The sequence below is a fragment of the Erinaceus europaeus genome, chromosome X (genome assembly GCF_950295315.1).
Source record: "Erinaceus europaeus chromosome X, mEriEur2.1, whole genome shotgun sequence".
NCBI lineage: Eukaryota > Metazoa > Chordata > Mammalia > Eulipotyphla > Erinaceidae > Erinaceus > Erinaceus europaeus.
In genome coordinates, this window is record NC_080185.1 from 56393783 (window position 1) to 56410637 (window position 16855).

Consider the following 16855-nt stretch of genomic DNA (forward strand, 5'->3'; position numbering starts at 1 on the left):
GCGCTGTGCGCCATGTGCGCTTAACCCGCTGCGCTACCGCCAGATTTATATTTCATTTGTGTCTCAGTGGACCCCAGAAATTGATGTTTATTTCAAAATGTTACTGTCTTTTTTTTTCCTCCAGGGTTATCACTGGGGCTCGGTGCCTACAGTATGAATCCACTGCTCCTGGAGGCTGTTTTTTCCCTTCTGTTGCCCTTGTTGTTTATCATTGTTATTGTTGGATAGGACAGCGAGAAACCAAGAGAAGACAGAGAGGTGGCATGAAAGATGGACAGCTGCAGACCTGCTTCACTGCTTGTGAAGTGACCCCTGCAGGTTGAGAGCCAGGGGCTGGAACCAGGATCCCTACACCAGTCCTTGCGCTTCATGCTATGTGAGCTTAGCCTGCTGCGCTACTGCCCAGCCCCCACTAATGTCTTTTCTTGACTCAACAATGCAACCAAAAGCTATCATAGCAAGACACCCAAGCCAAATCTTTGGAAGGACCAGTACAGATACCAGTATATTATAAGACTCATCATCACACACAAACACTTTATTAGTCACTTCTACACAAGACAGTAATAATCTTTAACAGAAATATCAGATCATGAGAGGCCAAATAATTCCCAAGAAGGTAAAAATTAAATACTTAAATTAATCAAAAGGCACTATGCCAACACTTAAAAACCTGCAACCACAGTGGTAATAGGCTGAGAATACACTACAGGACTCATCTCATACAAATGTTGGGAGATTAGCAGAATTTTGCTTTCCAGAAGACAAAGGTAGCAATGAATATTTGGGCTCAAGGAGATATTTGGCCAGGAAAAGGGTGAGATGGCTGAAATTCCAGCCAAATGGAAAGGAATGGGTACAAATAAGAATCCATGTAACACAGTCCCCAAGCAGAGGGTGACGGATCAGGCTTTTTTCCTCCCAAGAAGAATTTGCTGCACTGTGTACAGTCTCCCCTCAGACATTAGCCTGAGAGGTATTTGAGCTGAGAGTTGCCAGCTCCTGCCTAACAGGGGCTACACAACAGGGCTCTTGTAGTCATTTATCATAGACCTTATAGAACTTGTCAAAAGTGGGAAAGTGGGGATTGGGTTTGCTTTCTAGCTAGTAGTTTTGAGCCAAGGAAACCCTAAAGCATTTACATGCAAAAATCATCTGAGCTTCCCCATACACAACTCCTCTATACAATGCCCTCTGAATCTTTACTGCAACTGAGCTGAGACAATGCCATAGGAAATTCCAGCACTTAGTCTCAATCTGCCTTTCCCTAATTTAGGAGAAATGCTATATAATACCTCATTATGGGTAAACTACACTGGAGCAAGCTGAACTTTTTAAACGAAGACAAGGGGTCAGGTGGAGTCAAATAGGGGAAACAAGGAATGGGGCTTACTTTATCTTTTAAACTCCTCAGAAATTATACTATCATAAAGGGACATGGCTGAACAGATAGGAAACGGATTCTCCATTGTGAGTTCTCCTGATGGCTTCTGCAAGGATCATGGAGATGTCGATGACCTAGAAAAGAAGGAAGGACATCAGGTTAGTATCATATGGACAGGACTGACCAGGAAACCTGTAGAAACTGATGAACAGCCCAACAAAGATTCTTCCTTTTAAAACCATTACACTGAACAATTTCTCTTCAGGGTCCTACACTGAGATATTCTTATTTATTCATTGCCTTCAGGGTTATCAATGGGGCTTGATCAAGCCTGCACTATGAATCCAGTGTTCCTGCGGCCATTTTTTTCTCCTTTTTAAAATATTCATTTATTTATTTTCCCTTTTGTTGCCCTTGTTGTTTTTCACTGTTGTAGTTGTAATTATTGTTACTGATGCCGTCGCTGTTACATAGGACAGACAGAAATGGAGAGAGGAGGGGAAGACAGAAAGGGGGAGAGAAAGACAAACACCTGCAGACCTGCTTCACCGCTTGTGAAGCGTACCCCTTGTAGGTGGGGAGCAGGGGGCTTAAACCGGAATCCTTGCACAAGTCCTAGCACTTTGTACCGGGATCCTTATGCTGGTCCTTGCGCTTTGTGCCATGTGCACTTAGCCCCGTGCACCAAGGCCCTACCCGCCCTCAATTCTTCATGTTTTTTAATATGAACCACTTAGGAGTCAAAAGTACTATAAAAGGTATCCCACAAAATGGTATAGTGGATAAAGCATTGGATACATAAGCATGAGGTCCCAAGTTTAATTCCAGCTACTGCATCCACCAAAGTAAAGCTCTGTTGCTCTTTTCTCCCTCTCTCATTAGTACCCAAATCGAAAGAAAGAAAGAAAGAAAGAGAGAAGAAAGAAAGGAAGAAACAAGGAAAGAAAGAGAGGGGGAGTAAAGAAAGAAAAACAATCCTGACTCAAGCTCACCAAGGAGACAGAGTAGCATTCAAAAAATCCTAGGAATGTTTGCACACCACACATCCAACAATGATTTGATATCAAACATCTATTAAATCACATGGCTCAAAAAAAGGGAAGAAGACCTGAGGGGTAGATAGCATAACTGTCGTGCAAAGAGTATTTCATGCTCTAGTCTTCAAAAGTCACAGGTTCAATTTCCCGATACCAACATAACCCAGAGCTGAGCAGTGTTTTGGTGTTAAAAAAATAGTTTTTTCAAGAGATACACACATGGCTCAGAGATATGTGAAGAAACGTTCCACTTCACCAATCATTAGAGAAATGCAAATTAAAACTACACTGAGATTTCACCTCACACTTGAGAGAATGGCCTACATCAACAAAACAGGAAACGACAGTTGTTGACAAGGTTGTGGAGAAACAAGGACTCTACTACACTGCCGGTGGGAATGCAAACTACTGAAGCCCCTTTGGAAGATTGTATAGAGATCTTAAGCAAACAAAACTGGAAATATCTGTAGGAAAATTGTGAGGATGTAGTAAAGCCTAGCAAGGGTTGACCAGAGGGGTGCGTCTATCCTGTCAGTCTCTCTCTCTACCGAGAGGTTGAACAAGAAGGACACAAGGACCCTAAAGGTTTCCCTTTCTTATCAGACTTCCTGCCTCACAAAGCATCCTGCATTTTTCTGCCTCCAGGAGCCTGGCATTCCTTAAAACATTACGCCAGCTCCCCCTGCTCCACTCTGCATTCCTTGATACTATAGCCCATCCTTTTATTATCTAAAGTATCAACCTTCTGCTTTGTCAAACAAATGACTTAAGTCCTCTACCCTATTCCCCTACCCATTCTGCTCATTTAATATATTCCTTTTCTACCCTCAAGACTGCAGGGTATTATTAATCCTACCAGTTAAAACCCTGGCAACAGTTGCTACGGAAGTTCCTACCTTTTTCACCTCTCTCTGCTCCTTTCCTAACCATGTATGGTATTGTCAAGCCACTTCCATTTCCAACTTGGCTCTTCCCTGTTCCAACCTGGAGAAGCGTGCGGGTTTGCACCACATGGCTTAACCAAGTGTACTACTGCCCGACTCTGGGGTGCTCATATAAATAAATATTTGAATTGCCTCACCGCCAAGAGCTTGGTTCCTGGGTCATCTCTCTCTCGCACATCGCCAGCCTGACAATATCTTATGACCCAGCAGTACTACTCTTAGGCATTTACCCAAGAGCCAGGGAATCACGGATTTGAAGGGACATATGCAACCCCAGGTTCATAGCTGCATTATTTACAATGGCCAAAGAGTGGAAGCAGCCTAAATGCCCACTGACAGATAACTGGAACAAAACTTATAGGATATAGTCCGTGCAATACTACTTTGTGATTAAAAAATATATATGATATTGTGTCCATTGGTATAAAAATGGATGGAACTGGAGGTGGTTATGCTTAATGAAATAAGTGAAGAGATGAAAGGAAATACTAGATGATCTCACTCATATATGGAATCTAGAGAACTCAAACATATAAACAAACCTAAAACAGAAGAAGCAATTAAACTTCTTAACACTTTGTGACAACTATAGTGGTTATCATTGTGAAGGTGGAGGCAAAATGTGGAGCTATTCCTTATGACCCTTGTAACTCACTAAAATCAGATACATACAAATTCTTAGGAATGAGGGGCAGGCAGAGTGACTTAGGAATAGAGTGCAAGTCTTATATTCATGAGGCCCTTTCTATGATCGCCTGAATTAGAGTCTAGAAGATGGTCAAGCTAATAATAAACACACACCTATCACAGGTGGGGCCCTGGATTAGATATACCACATGGGAATACTATGGGCAACACCAGTGGAACTCCACTGATACTTTAGTATATTTGCCTCCCCCCCAGTAAAAAACAGAATAAAAATTGATCTATTTGGCATGCAAGAGGTCCTAGTGGGGCGTCAGGTTGTGGTGCACCTGTCTGAGTGTACAATTCACAACGCACAAAGATTCAGGTTCAAGACCCTTGTCCCCACAAGGGGAAACTTCATGAGTGGTGAAGCAGGTGTGCAGGTGTTTCCTCTTCCTCCACCCTCACCTCAATTTCTCATTTTATCTATCTTAAAAAAAAAAGTTCCCTTGGTATGGTGTCCACGGATCTTATGTTTGCCAAGAATCAAACCTGAGGCCTGAGACATGAGCTCTACCTATTGAACCATCTATTGTGTACACATTATTCATCAATAAAGGCTTATGCCTTGAACTAGAAACAGCACTTACATTTTAGTGCCTAGGAATTGCTTGAGGGATTCCTCTAAAGTACTGGTCCTAGGGTCTCTGGTTTTACAGGCAGTTTCCAGAACACACTTTTTTTTTCATTTATTGTGAAGTGTGGCCTTGGAAACCTGAGTGTAACACAAGGACTGGGAGTATCTGTTAAAATCTAGAACCCAGAGTATGTTGTCCATTCTCTTTTCAAAGGATGGAACATTCTCTACCGTTGTTGATCCAAGTTGAGCGCCTGGTCCTATGGGGGCCCACAAAGGGGTCTATTGTGTTGTTCCTGATAGAGATGACTGGTAATATTGGGGAGAGGGATTTATTCTAGGTCTAGGCCCATCATGTATGTTTGGGAAACTCATGACTCCCTGACTAGGGCTCCAGCTGACATGGTGGCCTGATAGTGACTAAAAAGTCATCGTTAAAGTATGCCAGTCTCTTATCCTTATTCAGCTTTTGCAGCCCTTACTTTGATAAGATTAGCTTTGGAGTGAGTGAGTGAGGTATAACAGGAGGTAGGTGAGGAGGGTATGTAACTAGACACTATTTTATTTTGAACTTTATACTGACTCACTGCAGACTATTGTGTACTTTTGCTTTCAGGTATATATTTTGCCCTAATTTATGGATACTTGTGAACATATGCTCTATCTCCATATGCCCAGAGGGATAAAGAACAGGAAAGCTAGCAAGGGAGGGGATGGGATACGGAGTTCTGATGGTGGGAATTGTGGGGAGTTGTAGCCCTCTTATCCTATGGTTTGTCAATGTTTCCTTTTTAGAAATAAAAATGTTATTTTGTATTAAAAAAAATCTAGAACACAGAATTCCAACCTCCAGAGACCTTGAAGACAGACTAAACCTGAACTCAGACACCTGACCCAACATAAAAAAACCACTGGCTAAATATTCAGACTAGAGTTTTTACAAGAATCTCATGCTCACCTGTATTTTGGAGCAATGCTTCATCTTATCCTCCTGAGGTATGGTGTTGGTGACAACTACTGCTTCAAAGCATGCGTTGTTGATACGAGAAATGGCAGGACCAGAAAAAATTCCATGAGTCAAGATAGCATAAACTCTTGTGGCTCCAGCTGAGAGAAGTCTGAGGGGGAGGACAAAACAGTTAATCTGGATTGATCTTACCTGTCACTACAGAATGCAATTTAGGAATTGTCGGGAAATTGTGAGGAGCCTCACAAAGCACCCTGCATTCCTGATACTATGGCCTATCTAACATAATCATTGTTTTGCCTGAAAGATGCCAATCCATTCCATTCCTTTGATGTACTTCTCTGTAACCTCAAGACTCTCCCTGCCTGCAGGGTAATATTAATCCTACCAGTAAAACCCTTGCAACAGTTGCTAAGGAAGTGTCTACCTTCCCAGGCCCTTTTGCCTTTCTCTGCCCCTTTCCTAGTGATTTCTGTTTCTGACTTGCCACTTCCGGGTCTGCCCTTTAAAAAGCCTGGGCTCTCTGATCAATAAATAAATTGCATTGTCTCACCACCATGTGTCTGTTCCTAAGTCATCTCCCTCGAGTCACTGAGTGAGTAGCAGCACCGGCTGGCTCTGGTTGAGTTCTCTCCAACCCAGAGTATGCACCCAGGGAGAGGCACCCCCACGCTAGCCCGGCAAGGAATACATTCGTAACCTCGGGATATCATAACGAAATGACAAGAGTCTTATTCCTCATGATTCTGGAGGCTAGGAGTCTAAGATCAAGGTGCCTATTTGGGAAGCTTATTCCAAAGGAATTATCTTTCGCCTTACTGTTGGCCACCGATCTGGCTGTGTGCTTACATGTGTGGACACATGAAACAAGCAGGAATCAGTGAGCTCTCTGGTGTTTCTTCCTTCTGGAGATTTATTTAATTTTAGTGAGCGAGAGACCAGAGCACTACTCATCTGCAGCTGAGAAGAGTTCAAACCTGGGATCTGTGGCCGTTAAGGCATGAAAGTCTAGACCTCAACCACTGTGCTATCTCTCCAACCCTGGTATCTCTTCATCATGAGGACAAATTATCAAGACCTCATTCAAATCTACCTCTGAAAGCCTTCACCTCCAAATACCATCATAATGGGTTAGTATCAACATATGAATTCATATTGGAGAAAAATCAGAATACCCATTTTCAAGGCCCCAGCACCACATGTGGAGACCAGGAAAGCTCCATGAATGGTGGAGCAATGCTGTGGTCCATCTCCCCCTGCCCAGTCTTGAAAGTGAAAGAAAAAAAATCTGTAGGGAACAGAGGAATTGTTCTCGCCCTGGTGGCAATTAAAGAAAATATGTAAGCACTACTTTCAGTATATACTACTTGTTGGTTGTTTATAAATATATTCCATGACTGATTCTTTATCTTCTCCTCCCTTTCTGCATGGCCAAAATGAAATTTCTTAGAGCTATACATTAAAAATTAAAAATCCATTAAAAATACAGCACTAGACTAAATGTGAATGCTGCCATTGGAACACAGTGTCTTAACATAGAAGTTATGTTAAGCTATGAGAAGCTATGTTAAGACACTGACATTTTAAGGAATTGATCAGCTATAGCAATTTTCATACCTCATAAATACAAGGATTCAAATCAGACTTAAAAAAATATTTTACTTTAATGAGATAAAGAAAGAGAACCGACAGCATTGCGCTGGCTTGTAATGGTGCTTGGGGTTGAACATAGGACTTCAGAGCCTCAGGTATGAGTCTTTTTTGCAGAAAACTTATGCTATCTCCCAATCCTCCAGCTTGTTAGTTCTAAGTACCAATTACTCAGCACTCACTTGTCAGCTGCATGACAGATTGTGCCACAAGTGTCGGCCATGTCATCCACCAAAATGGCCACCCGATCCTTCACATCTCCCACCAGCACCATGCGGTCCACTTCATTTGCCTTCTTTCGTTCTTTGTGAATCAAAGCAAAGTCCACATTCAACCGGTCTGCAATGGAGGTCACTCTGCAAAACAAGGTGTTCGGTTAAGCCTGTGTGTCGGGATCTTAAAGCAAAAGACATGGACTAAATAATGGGTCTGTTTTTAGGGGAGACTATACCTTGGAACAAATAGTTCCAGGGCTGGAAAAAATGCAAATTTGACCTATATCATATACTGAATCTTAGAGATTAATGCTTTCATATTTTGGAAGCAGACTGTGAATGTTAGTCAAACTCAGATCATAATTCACTTAGGGTTATAGTAGCTGACAGATGTCCTCACCAGTATGAGGAAGCAGCAATGCTAAGGTCCATTTCACTTAATGTATTGCTAGCAGCACAAAAACATAGTTAACTAGAGTGCTGATCATCCCAATTTGACATGCAGATGTAGACATGAGAGAAATTGAATCTAACAGGAGAAGCAGTACCTAGCCCGTTCCACTATAAACTCCCCACCCCATCGTAATCTACCAACTGCCAATGTCAACTGTACCCACTTTGGGGATTCCTTTTATAAATGTCAGGAAAAAAAAATTAACCAGGCAAGTTGAGCCTCTCCGTAGAACCCAAAGTATCTCTAATTTTTTTTTTCCTTTTTTGTCAAATAAAACAACCCCGGTTGGAAGGTGGAATAGGAGGCACATTTGTTTGGTGACAAACTGCCGTATTTGACCATATTTGCCATATTCATTCAAACAAAAATGCATCAAAATTTGCTGAAACAATGTAAATGACTGTGTGTCCTAGTGACATCTGTCCATACTCATGTGTGGAGAGACCTGCACTTTGTGGTGTTTTTCGAAATGTAATACTGATCTACAGCATTATGTCCTATTCCCCTGGTAACTATAGCCATGTATCTGAGTTTACTGGCTCGAAGAGAGCCTGTGACCATATAATACAGAATATGTAAGCTTGAACTGTGAAACGGGCATGTATTTGTACTCTGATCTAAATGAATCAGACCCTGTACTCTCCGCTATTATTGAATGGGCACATAATCAAATCTGTTTAGTTGAGGCAAACACTTGATTAAGATCCCAAACTGTTCATGTAAAATGGCCAATGGTGCTAGATGAAGCATAAAAGGCCAGGAGAAAGTCATTCCCTACAACTTCTTGAGAACTAAGTGCAAGTTACAATTACGCACTTAAAACCTTGCCAAGGGGAGTCAGGCGGTCGCACATCGGTTTAAGCGCACATGGCACAAAGTGCAAGGACCTGCATAAGGATCCTGGTTCAAGCCTCCAGCTCCCCACCTGCAGGGGAGTCACTTCACAGGAAGTGAAGCAGGTCTGCAGGTGCCTATCTTTCTCTCCCCCGCTGTCACCCCCTCCTCTCTCCATTTCTCTCTGTCCTATCTAACTACAACAACAATGAAAAAAAAAGGGCAAGAAAAGGGAAAATAAATATTTTTTAAAAAGTGGTCCAGGAGGTGGCACAATGGATAAAGCACTGGATTCTCAAGCACGAGGTCCTGAGTTCAATCCCCGGCAGCACATGTGCCAGAGTGATGTCTGGTTCTTTCTCTGTCTCCTATCTTTCTCATAAATAAATAAATTCTTAAAAAACAAACAAACAAACAAATAAAAAAACCTTGCCAAGATAGAAATGAAAGCTACTCATTTTAAAAATAGTCCACTATTGGGGAAGAAATACTTGCTTACTATAAAAAGTATAGCTTTGATGTCCATATTTAACACAGTATTTGCAGTCCCAATCAGAGCAATTAACAAAAAGAAATAAGGAATGAAAACTGGGAAAGAAGTTTTCCACTTCTTGCAGATAACATAAATATGGAAAACCTAAAAGATTCAACTTAAAATCTTTTTAGGAACAGTAAACCAAATATAGTAGAATAATAGGCTATAAAAAATCCAAAAGTGGTGGAATTTTTACATGCAAGAAAAGTCAAGAAAACAACCCCATTACAACTGTAATGAAATAAATCTAACAAAGCAGCAAACGATTTTTATACCTAATTATTAACAAAAAAGACAGTTACAAGCAGAAGACAAAAGGAAATGGATATCCCATGCCCATGGAATGGTAGAATTCACATTAAAATAACTATACAGCCCAAAGCATTATACAGATTCAAAATAATCCCTATTCAAATCCAAATGAAAGGAACTACAACAATTACTGGAATTTGCTTAGAACTACAAGAGATTCAGAATTCCCAAAGTAGTCCTAAGGGGGCAAAAAAAAAAAAAAGATTTAGAATAGAGAAGTCATGTTGTCGACCATCAAACTATACTACAAAGATATAAAAATCAAAATACTGTATTTTTCGAATGAAAGCAAACCCACGTGTCAACTGAATAGAATTGAGAACTCAGAAGAAATAAAGCCTCAAACATAAGGACAATTCATCTATAGACAACGGAGTAAAGAACATAAAACAGAGAGGGAAGTCTCAATATGAAAACCAAACAGCCACAAGCAAAAAAGTGGACTGGGACTACCACCTCACATCACATAGTAGACTCAAAATGGATCAAAAACTTAGATGTTGAACCCCTAACTGTCAGGAGCCATAATGACACTGCACATCATGCCCCTAAGATGGCGCCGGCCACGTGGTGGATAAACCAGTAAAGTGGTAAAAAACTTTGCGGAAGTTGGAGGATCCAACTGAACAGACTGCGTGCTGTACAGGTGATCTGTTTTATGATTGGTAGAAAGCTGCATGATCTATGAATGCTGCATGCTTGCTTAATGCCCATTGGCTGACTATGTAACAGTGAAAGCTACTTAAGGACATAAGAAGGAAATTAAGGAAACTGAGGAAAGAGACTCTGGTGTCCGTGTCGTTTTTGCAGGCCGACAGCGACACCTAACCATACTGAGAGGGGCCAGGCAGTGAAGCACCCCCGGTTAAGTGCACATGGTATAATGTACAAGGAGTTCAAGATCCTGATCCCTACCTGCAGTGGGGACGCTTCATGAGTGGTGAAGCAGGTCTGCAGGTGTCTTTTGTTCCCTTTTTGCCTCCCCCTCCTCTCTTTTTCTCTCTTGTACAGAACAGAAAAAAAAAGAAAAAGAAAACTGATTGCTGGGGGTAGATCTGTAGTGCTAGCACCTAGCTCCACTGATAACCCGGAAGGGAAAAATAAAATACATGGAAGAAAAAACAAGCAGAACACTCTATAATAAGCTTCAGAGATGTACCTGGAACTCAACTCCAACAGCAAGGGAAACAAAAATAAACAAGTGAGAATACATCAGACAAAAAGGCTGCATATCAAAAGAAACTACATTAGAACAAAAATCTATCCTACTGGGTGGAGAGAATATTTACTTAACATATCTGATTAAGAAGCTAATATTCCCACTAGGGAAAGATAGAAGAAACAGGCTGGGGGTATGGATTGACCTGCCAACATCCATGTCCAGCAGAGAAGCAACTACAGAAGCCAGACCTCCCACCTTCTGCATCCTAAAAAGAATTCTGATCCATATTTCCAAAGGAGGAGAAATGCTGAGGAAAGATGGCCAGAGGGCTCTGAATCTCAATTCCATCAGGACCAGAGAAGAGGGTGGGAGAAAGGACATTCAGAAGTAGTAATAGATGTAGGTATGTCTTAGAAAGGAAGAGAGGACAGGACCACAGAAGAAAAAGGGTAATATATATATTTATAGAAATAATAGTCAGGGAGTCGGGCAGTAGCGCAGCGCGTTAAGCACACATGGCGCGAAGCGCAAGGACCAGCGTAAGGATCCCGGTTCAAGTCCCCGGCTCCCCAACTGCAAGGGAGTTGCTTCACAGGTGGTGAAGCAGGTCTGCAGGTGTCTGTATTTCTCTCCCCCTCTCTGCCTTCCCCTCCTCTCTCCATTTCTCTCTGTCCTACCCAACAACAATGACATTATCAACAACAATAATAACTACAACAATAAAACAACAAGGGCAACAAAAGGAAGTAAATAAATATTTTTACAAAAGAAATAACAGTCAACTTATGTCTGTGATCTTGGGAAAACTACTGCAGTTTCCAATGGAGAGAATGAAGACACAGAACTCTGGTGGTGGGAACTGTATGGAATTATACCTGTTATCTTATAATTTTGTAAATCAGTATTAAGTCATTAATAAAACGAGAAAGCATAAACAATGGGTCGGGGTGGCCTTTTTAAAAAGGCTAAATATTCAAGCTATGGAAGAACTCACTAAATTCAGAAAATTTAAATAAGCAATGTCCCCCATTAAAAGTGGGGAGAAAGGGAGTGGGGCGGTTGTGCAGCAGGTTAAGCTCAGGTGGAGCGAAGCGCAAGGACCAGAGGAAAGATCCCGGTTCAAGCCACCAGCTCCCCACCTGCAGGGGAGTCACTTCACAAGTGGTGAAGCAGGTCTGCAGTGTCTTGTCTTTCTCTCCCTCTCTGTCTTCCCCTCCTCTCTTTATTTCTCTCTGTCCTATCTAACAATGGCCTCAATAACAACAATAAAAAACAAGGGCGACAAAAGAGAAAATAAATAAATAAATATAAAAAATATAAAGAACTGAACAGGTGATTCAACAATATGCACTAGAAAAAAAAATGCTCATCACTTGGGAGTCAGGTGGTGGTGTAGCGGGTTAAGCGCATGTGGGGTTAAGCGCATGTGACACAAAGCACAAGGACTGGCCTATGGATCCTGGAGCCCCCGGCTCACCACTTGCAGGGAAATCACTTCACAGGCAGTGAAGCAGGCCTGCAGGTGTCTATCTTTCCCTCCCCCTTTCTGTCTTCCCCTCCTCTCTCCATTTCTCTCTGTCCTATCCAACAACGATATCAATAATAACTACGACAACAAGAAAAAAGGGCAATAAAAGGGAAAAACAATAAATATTTTTTTAAAATGCTCATCACTTATCAGGGATATCCAAATCAATACAACTCTGTGAAGGCCTACATTCAAAAGGACACAATACCAGAAAAGGAAACACAAAGTCAAACTTGGACTAGTGTTAGCATATTGCATCAAAGCAAAGGACTCTGGGGAAGGATGGAAGAGAGGAAGCTGGGGGGGAGGGGCTTTGAGGTCCTGGTGCATGATCGTGAAAAAGGACTTACCTTGGGGGTGAGAGTGTTTTACAGACATTTATCATGGGAGATGAGAAATGGTACCCATGTGTCAATAACTGCACTGTAAACCATTTGACCCCCCCCCAATAAAATGATAGGGAAAAAATGAATGGATGTTGGACTCTTTCCATAATTTTTCAATATCTCTGGAAAATAGAAAATTCTCCATGGATTTTTTTTTGGCCGTCATTGATTATATTGGTAGATTCCTCGATCTTGGATCAACATTACATTCTGCAATAATACAAACTTACTGTATTTTTAAATGTGATGCCTGGTTATTTTACTAATGCAGTAGTCACCTCTTTACCTGTAGTAAATATATATACACACACATCTATGATAAGGTTTAATTTATAGACTAGGCACAGTAAGATATTAATAATAATGAATAACAAATTAAAATAACCACAGCTCTGTGGCATAACAAACATATTAATGTTATTTTCCCCTCAAAATGTCTTATCATACATACTATTTCTCGACCATTGCTGACTGAACTGAATCTATGGATATCAAAATCATGGATGGTAGACTGATGAATTACTTTAGAAGCTTTACATTGATGTCCATTTAAAAAAAGCCACAGAAATGCTGGAGGTGGTGGAGAAAACGGGATCCTTATGTACTAAGATTATCTACCCAAAAGTGAATAGACAGAGGACTTGTCATCATAACACTGGAATACTACTTAACACTGGAATACTACTTAACTTTTAAGAGAAGATGAAATCTTGCTTTCTCCTACAATATCCAAAGAACTGAAGGGGATCTTAAAAAAGGGGGGGTCGGTTGGTGGTGCACCTGGTTGAGCGCACATGTTACAGTGCCCAAGGACCCGAGTTTGAACCCCTGGTCCCCACCTGCAGGCGGAAAGCTTTGTGAGTGGTGAAGCGGGTCTGCAGGTGTCTTTCTGTCTCCCTCTCTAGCTTCCCTCCTCCTCTCAATTTCTGGCTGTCTCTATCCAATAAATAAATAAATGAAGATAATTTTAAAAATTAAAAGAAAAAAATGGAAGAGCAAGTGTGGACAAACCTTTAGCCTCTCTCTGTGGATCTCCTATCACTAAGGAGGAAGAAAGTTATCTGAGGGAGGAAGTGGGGTGGGGGCAGATAGCATAATGGTTATGCAAAGAGACTCATGCCTGAGGCTCCAAAGTTCCATATTCAATCCCCTGCACCACCATAAGCCAGAGCTGATCAGTGCTCAGGTAAAAAAAAAAAAAAAGTTGAAGAAGAAGAAGAAGAAGAGTGAGTTATTGGGGGAATGTTGCCTCTAAGTGACAGAAGATTGGGAAGGAAATGGCGAACTGGTGGTGTACTGACATATAATGATGAGGTGTGACCTTTACCCCATCACTGATAGTAACTAGTGATTACATGGAACTCACAAAGCCATACATCTGGCTGGGTAATAAAACAAATGCTCAATAAGTTCTGAATTACTGATATAATGGGGTTGTTGAGAAACAGTCACTGAAGATTTGAGTAACTTTGAGAAGGGTCTGAATTAGCTTTTCCTAATGATCTCAGTTTTAGCTCTTCATTTCCCTCAACAAAACCTGTGTGATATTTTGAATGCATTACTAATGAGTGATCTACTAAGGAAATCAAGAGCCATGTGAGCTTTCAAACTGTGATTGTCCCTGGCAATCAGTTTGTCCTTAAGATCTTAGGTTTAAGTAAAATTATCCAGGCATTATTTTTCTACCCGCTTCATAGTTCAATCCCAGAATTAAAATGATTTAGCCAACAGCATTATAGGTGTGTAAAATCGTATTTGTCCACTAACAAGTGATTCAGTAATAAGCCACTTATTAGAAAACCAAATTTCCAACCATCCCCAACAACTTTATAACAGTATTAATACCTTTGCAGTGCAAAATAACTATTGGGTTACGGTCAAAGCCCATAGCATCATAACCATTTAGGGATGCTTCTCTGCTATCATCTGCTTCATCAGGAAGTGATTCAGGCAAATAAATAAGCATTGTTTCTATTCTCAGCAGCTGGTATATCCATTCTAAGTACTTAAAAAATGTCACCTGTGTAAAAGAGAAACATCACTTTCTGATCTAGTTGTCTAAAAGGTTTTCGAAGTACACTGGGAATGTTTTCATCCATTACCTCTTGGCACCACCTGCATCAGGTGAGACAATGGTGCAATTCCGCCACTCGGAGATGTTCTCTCGTATCCACTTCAGAACAGCTGGTTCTGCGTACAAATTGTCCACTGGGATATCAAAAAAGCCCTGGAGAAGCAAGGTGAGTTGTTTCACTGTCCTCTTCCATGTATAAAAATAGCGGCTAGTTCAAAGAATACCTTACTGCAACATTCAAACGGATTAGAAGGCATTCCCTGTGTAGAAGATTGCAAAATGAAGTCCTCAGTCTGAGCTGTGCAACAGAGCACTGACCAAAACATACAAATTCTTAGGGAAAAACATCTGGGTTCAGCTGAGACCAGAACTGCCTCAGCAATATTTACTGCCTCATGCCACTAAATGGTGGGCTGGCAGAAGCAAAAGCTGACTAGTGTGGAGATACATAAATTGCACAAAAATTAGTGGAGAATATAGTAAATGTTCAGAGAGAAGAAGAGACTAGAAGTCAGAAGATCTATGTTCAAATACCAGTTGTTTGAGTTATGTTGAGGTTCTCAAACTAATTGTTCCCTCTTTTATAATGTTTTTTTTTTAATCAGAACATTGCTTAACCTGGCTAATGGTGATACAGGGGATTGAACATGGGACTTTGGAGCCTCAGGCTTAAGTCTCTTTGCATAACCATTATGCTTGCTATCTACCCCTGCCCTAAAATTCTTTACTATTGTATAAATATAGAACTAATCAAATGATAATGTTAAATGGTGACTCGAAAGTCTTTTAAAAATTGTGCTTTACTCTCTCAAAATAAATAAATAAATAAATAAATAAATAAATAAATAAATAAATGTATTGCAAATCCTCACCTAATATTATTGGTTATTCTTGGAAAATCACTGTGCATCTTATATAAAGTAGGTCCTGGGAAAACTTCATTTCCTTCTATGGCGGCCAAAATTTTCTTTCATTAGCATTTAATGAAGTGATGTAGAAGGTAATGGCCTTATACAAAGGGCATTCTATAGATTCTAATAGCTCTGGTTTTACATCTAAAACCTTTGACTATTCAAAGGAACAGCTGGATGCAACTCATTTAGCTACCTGTCATAAGCCATGAATTATTATGGATTTGCTAGCTTATTTAAAACTTAAAATAAAACATTTAATTCCCCAATAAACAAATTTAAAAAACCTTAAAATAACAAACCAGTGTATGTCCAAAGAAGTTAAATGACTGTGGTCTGAGAGGGGGAATAAGTAACTATCAGACACCCAATGGGTTATTTATTCTGCCCAAGATTACAAAGCAAATGAGCAAAGCTAAATTCTCTTGATCCCAAACAACTACGAACTATGACTAGTCTATTGTGTTTATTCTACTGAGAGTTCTAATTTTATTTGAGCGGTTTTCAAGGCAGTTTTCTTTTCTAAATTCCCATAGTTAGCCTCCTCCACTGATACCTGAATTTGAGAAGCATGTAGGTCCATGGTAATGATATGATCTGTGCCTGCTACAGACAGCATATTTGCAACAAGCTTGGCTGAGATGGGAGCCCGGCTCTAAATGTAAGTGAAAGCAAAAAAAAAAAGAAAAAGTCACATTTGAGAAACAATACATTTGCTTTGCTCAATAAACATTTATTTGTTGTGTATATTCTATGTTTAAAGGCACTACACCACCAGGAAATCATGTACAGTAACATGGTCATTGAGAATGAGTAGATCTCAATTTACCATAAATATTAGTGGAACATCACTTTTCCAACTAGTAAACATCAAAAAATATTTTCCTGGTACATTTTAATCTGTACAATTTGCTAGGCAAGCCTAGAATTTTAATTTTTTTATTATCTTTATTTATTTATTGGATAGAGACAACCAGAAATCAAGAGGGAAGGGGGGATAGAGAGGAAGAGAGGCAGAGACACCTGTAGCATTGCTTCACCAGTCTTGAAGCTTACCCCCGCAGGTGAGGACCTGGGACTCAAACCTGGGTCCTTGCACATTGTAACATGTGCACTTAACCAGGTGCGTCACCACTTGGCCCCAAAACTGGAACTTTTTTTTTAAAGAATCTTATTAGATTTAATGTACACATGTTCA

At 40.5% G+C, this 16855-nt stretch overlaps 1 protein-coding gene across 1 annotated transcript in view; it reads right to left on the reverse strand.

Moving 5' to 3' along the window:
- Nucleotides 1-541: 541 nt before the first annotated feature.
- Nucleotides 542-16855, reverse strand: part of LOC132535870 (ribose-phosphate pyrophosphokinase 1-like) — a 28055-nt gene continuing 11741 nt past the window's right edge. The window contains exons 3-7 of the mRNA XM_060183375.1: nt 16214-16312; nt 14775-14899; nt 7429-7602; nt 5588-5747; nt 542-1518 (exon numbers count right to left, since the gene is read on the reverse strand). Coding sequence (XP_060039358.1) covers nt 1426-1518; nt 5588-5747; nt 7429-7602; nt 14775-14899; nt 16214-16312 — 651 coding nt within the window. The 3' untranslated portion in view covers nt 542-1425. The remainder of the gene's footprint in view (nt 1519-5587; nt 5748-7428; nt 7603-14774; nt 14900-16213; nt 16313-16855) is intronic.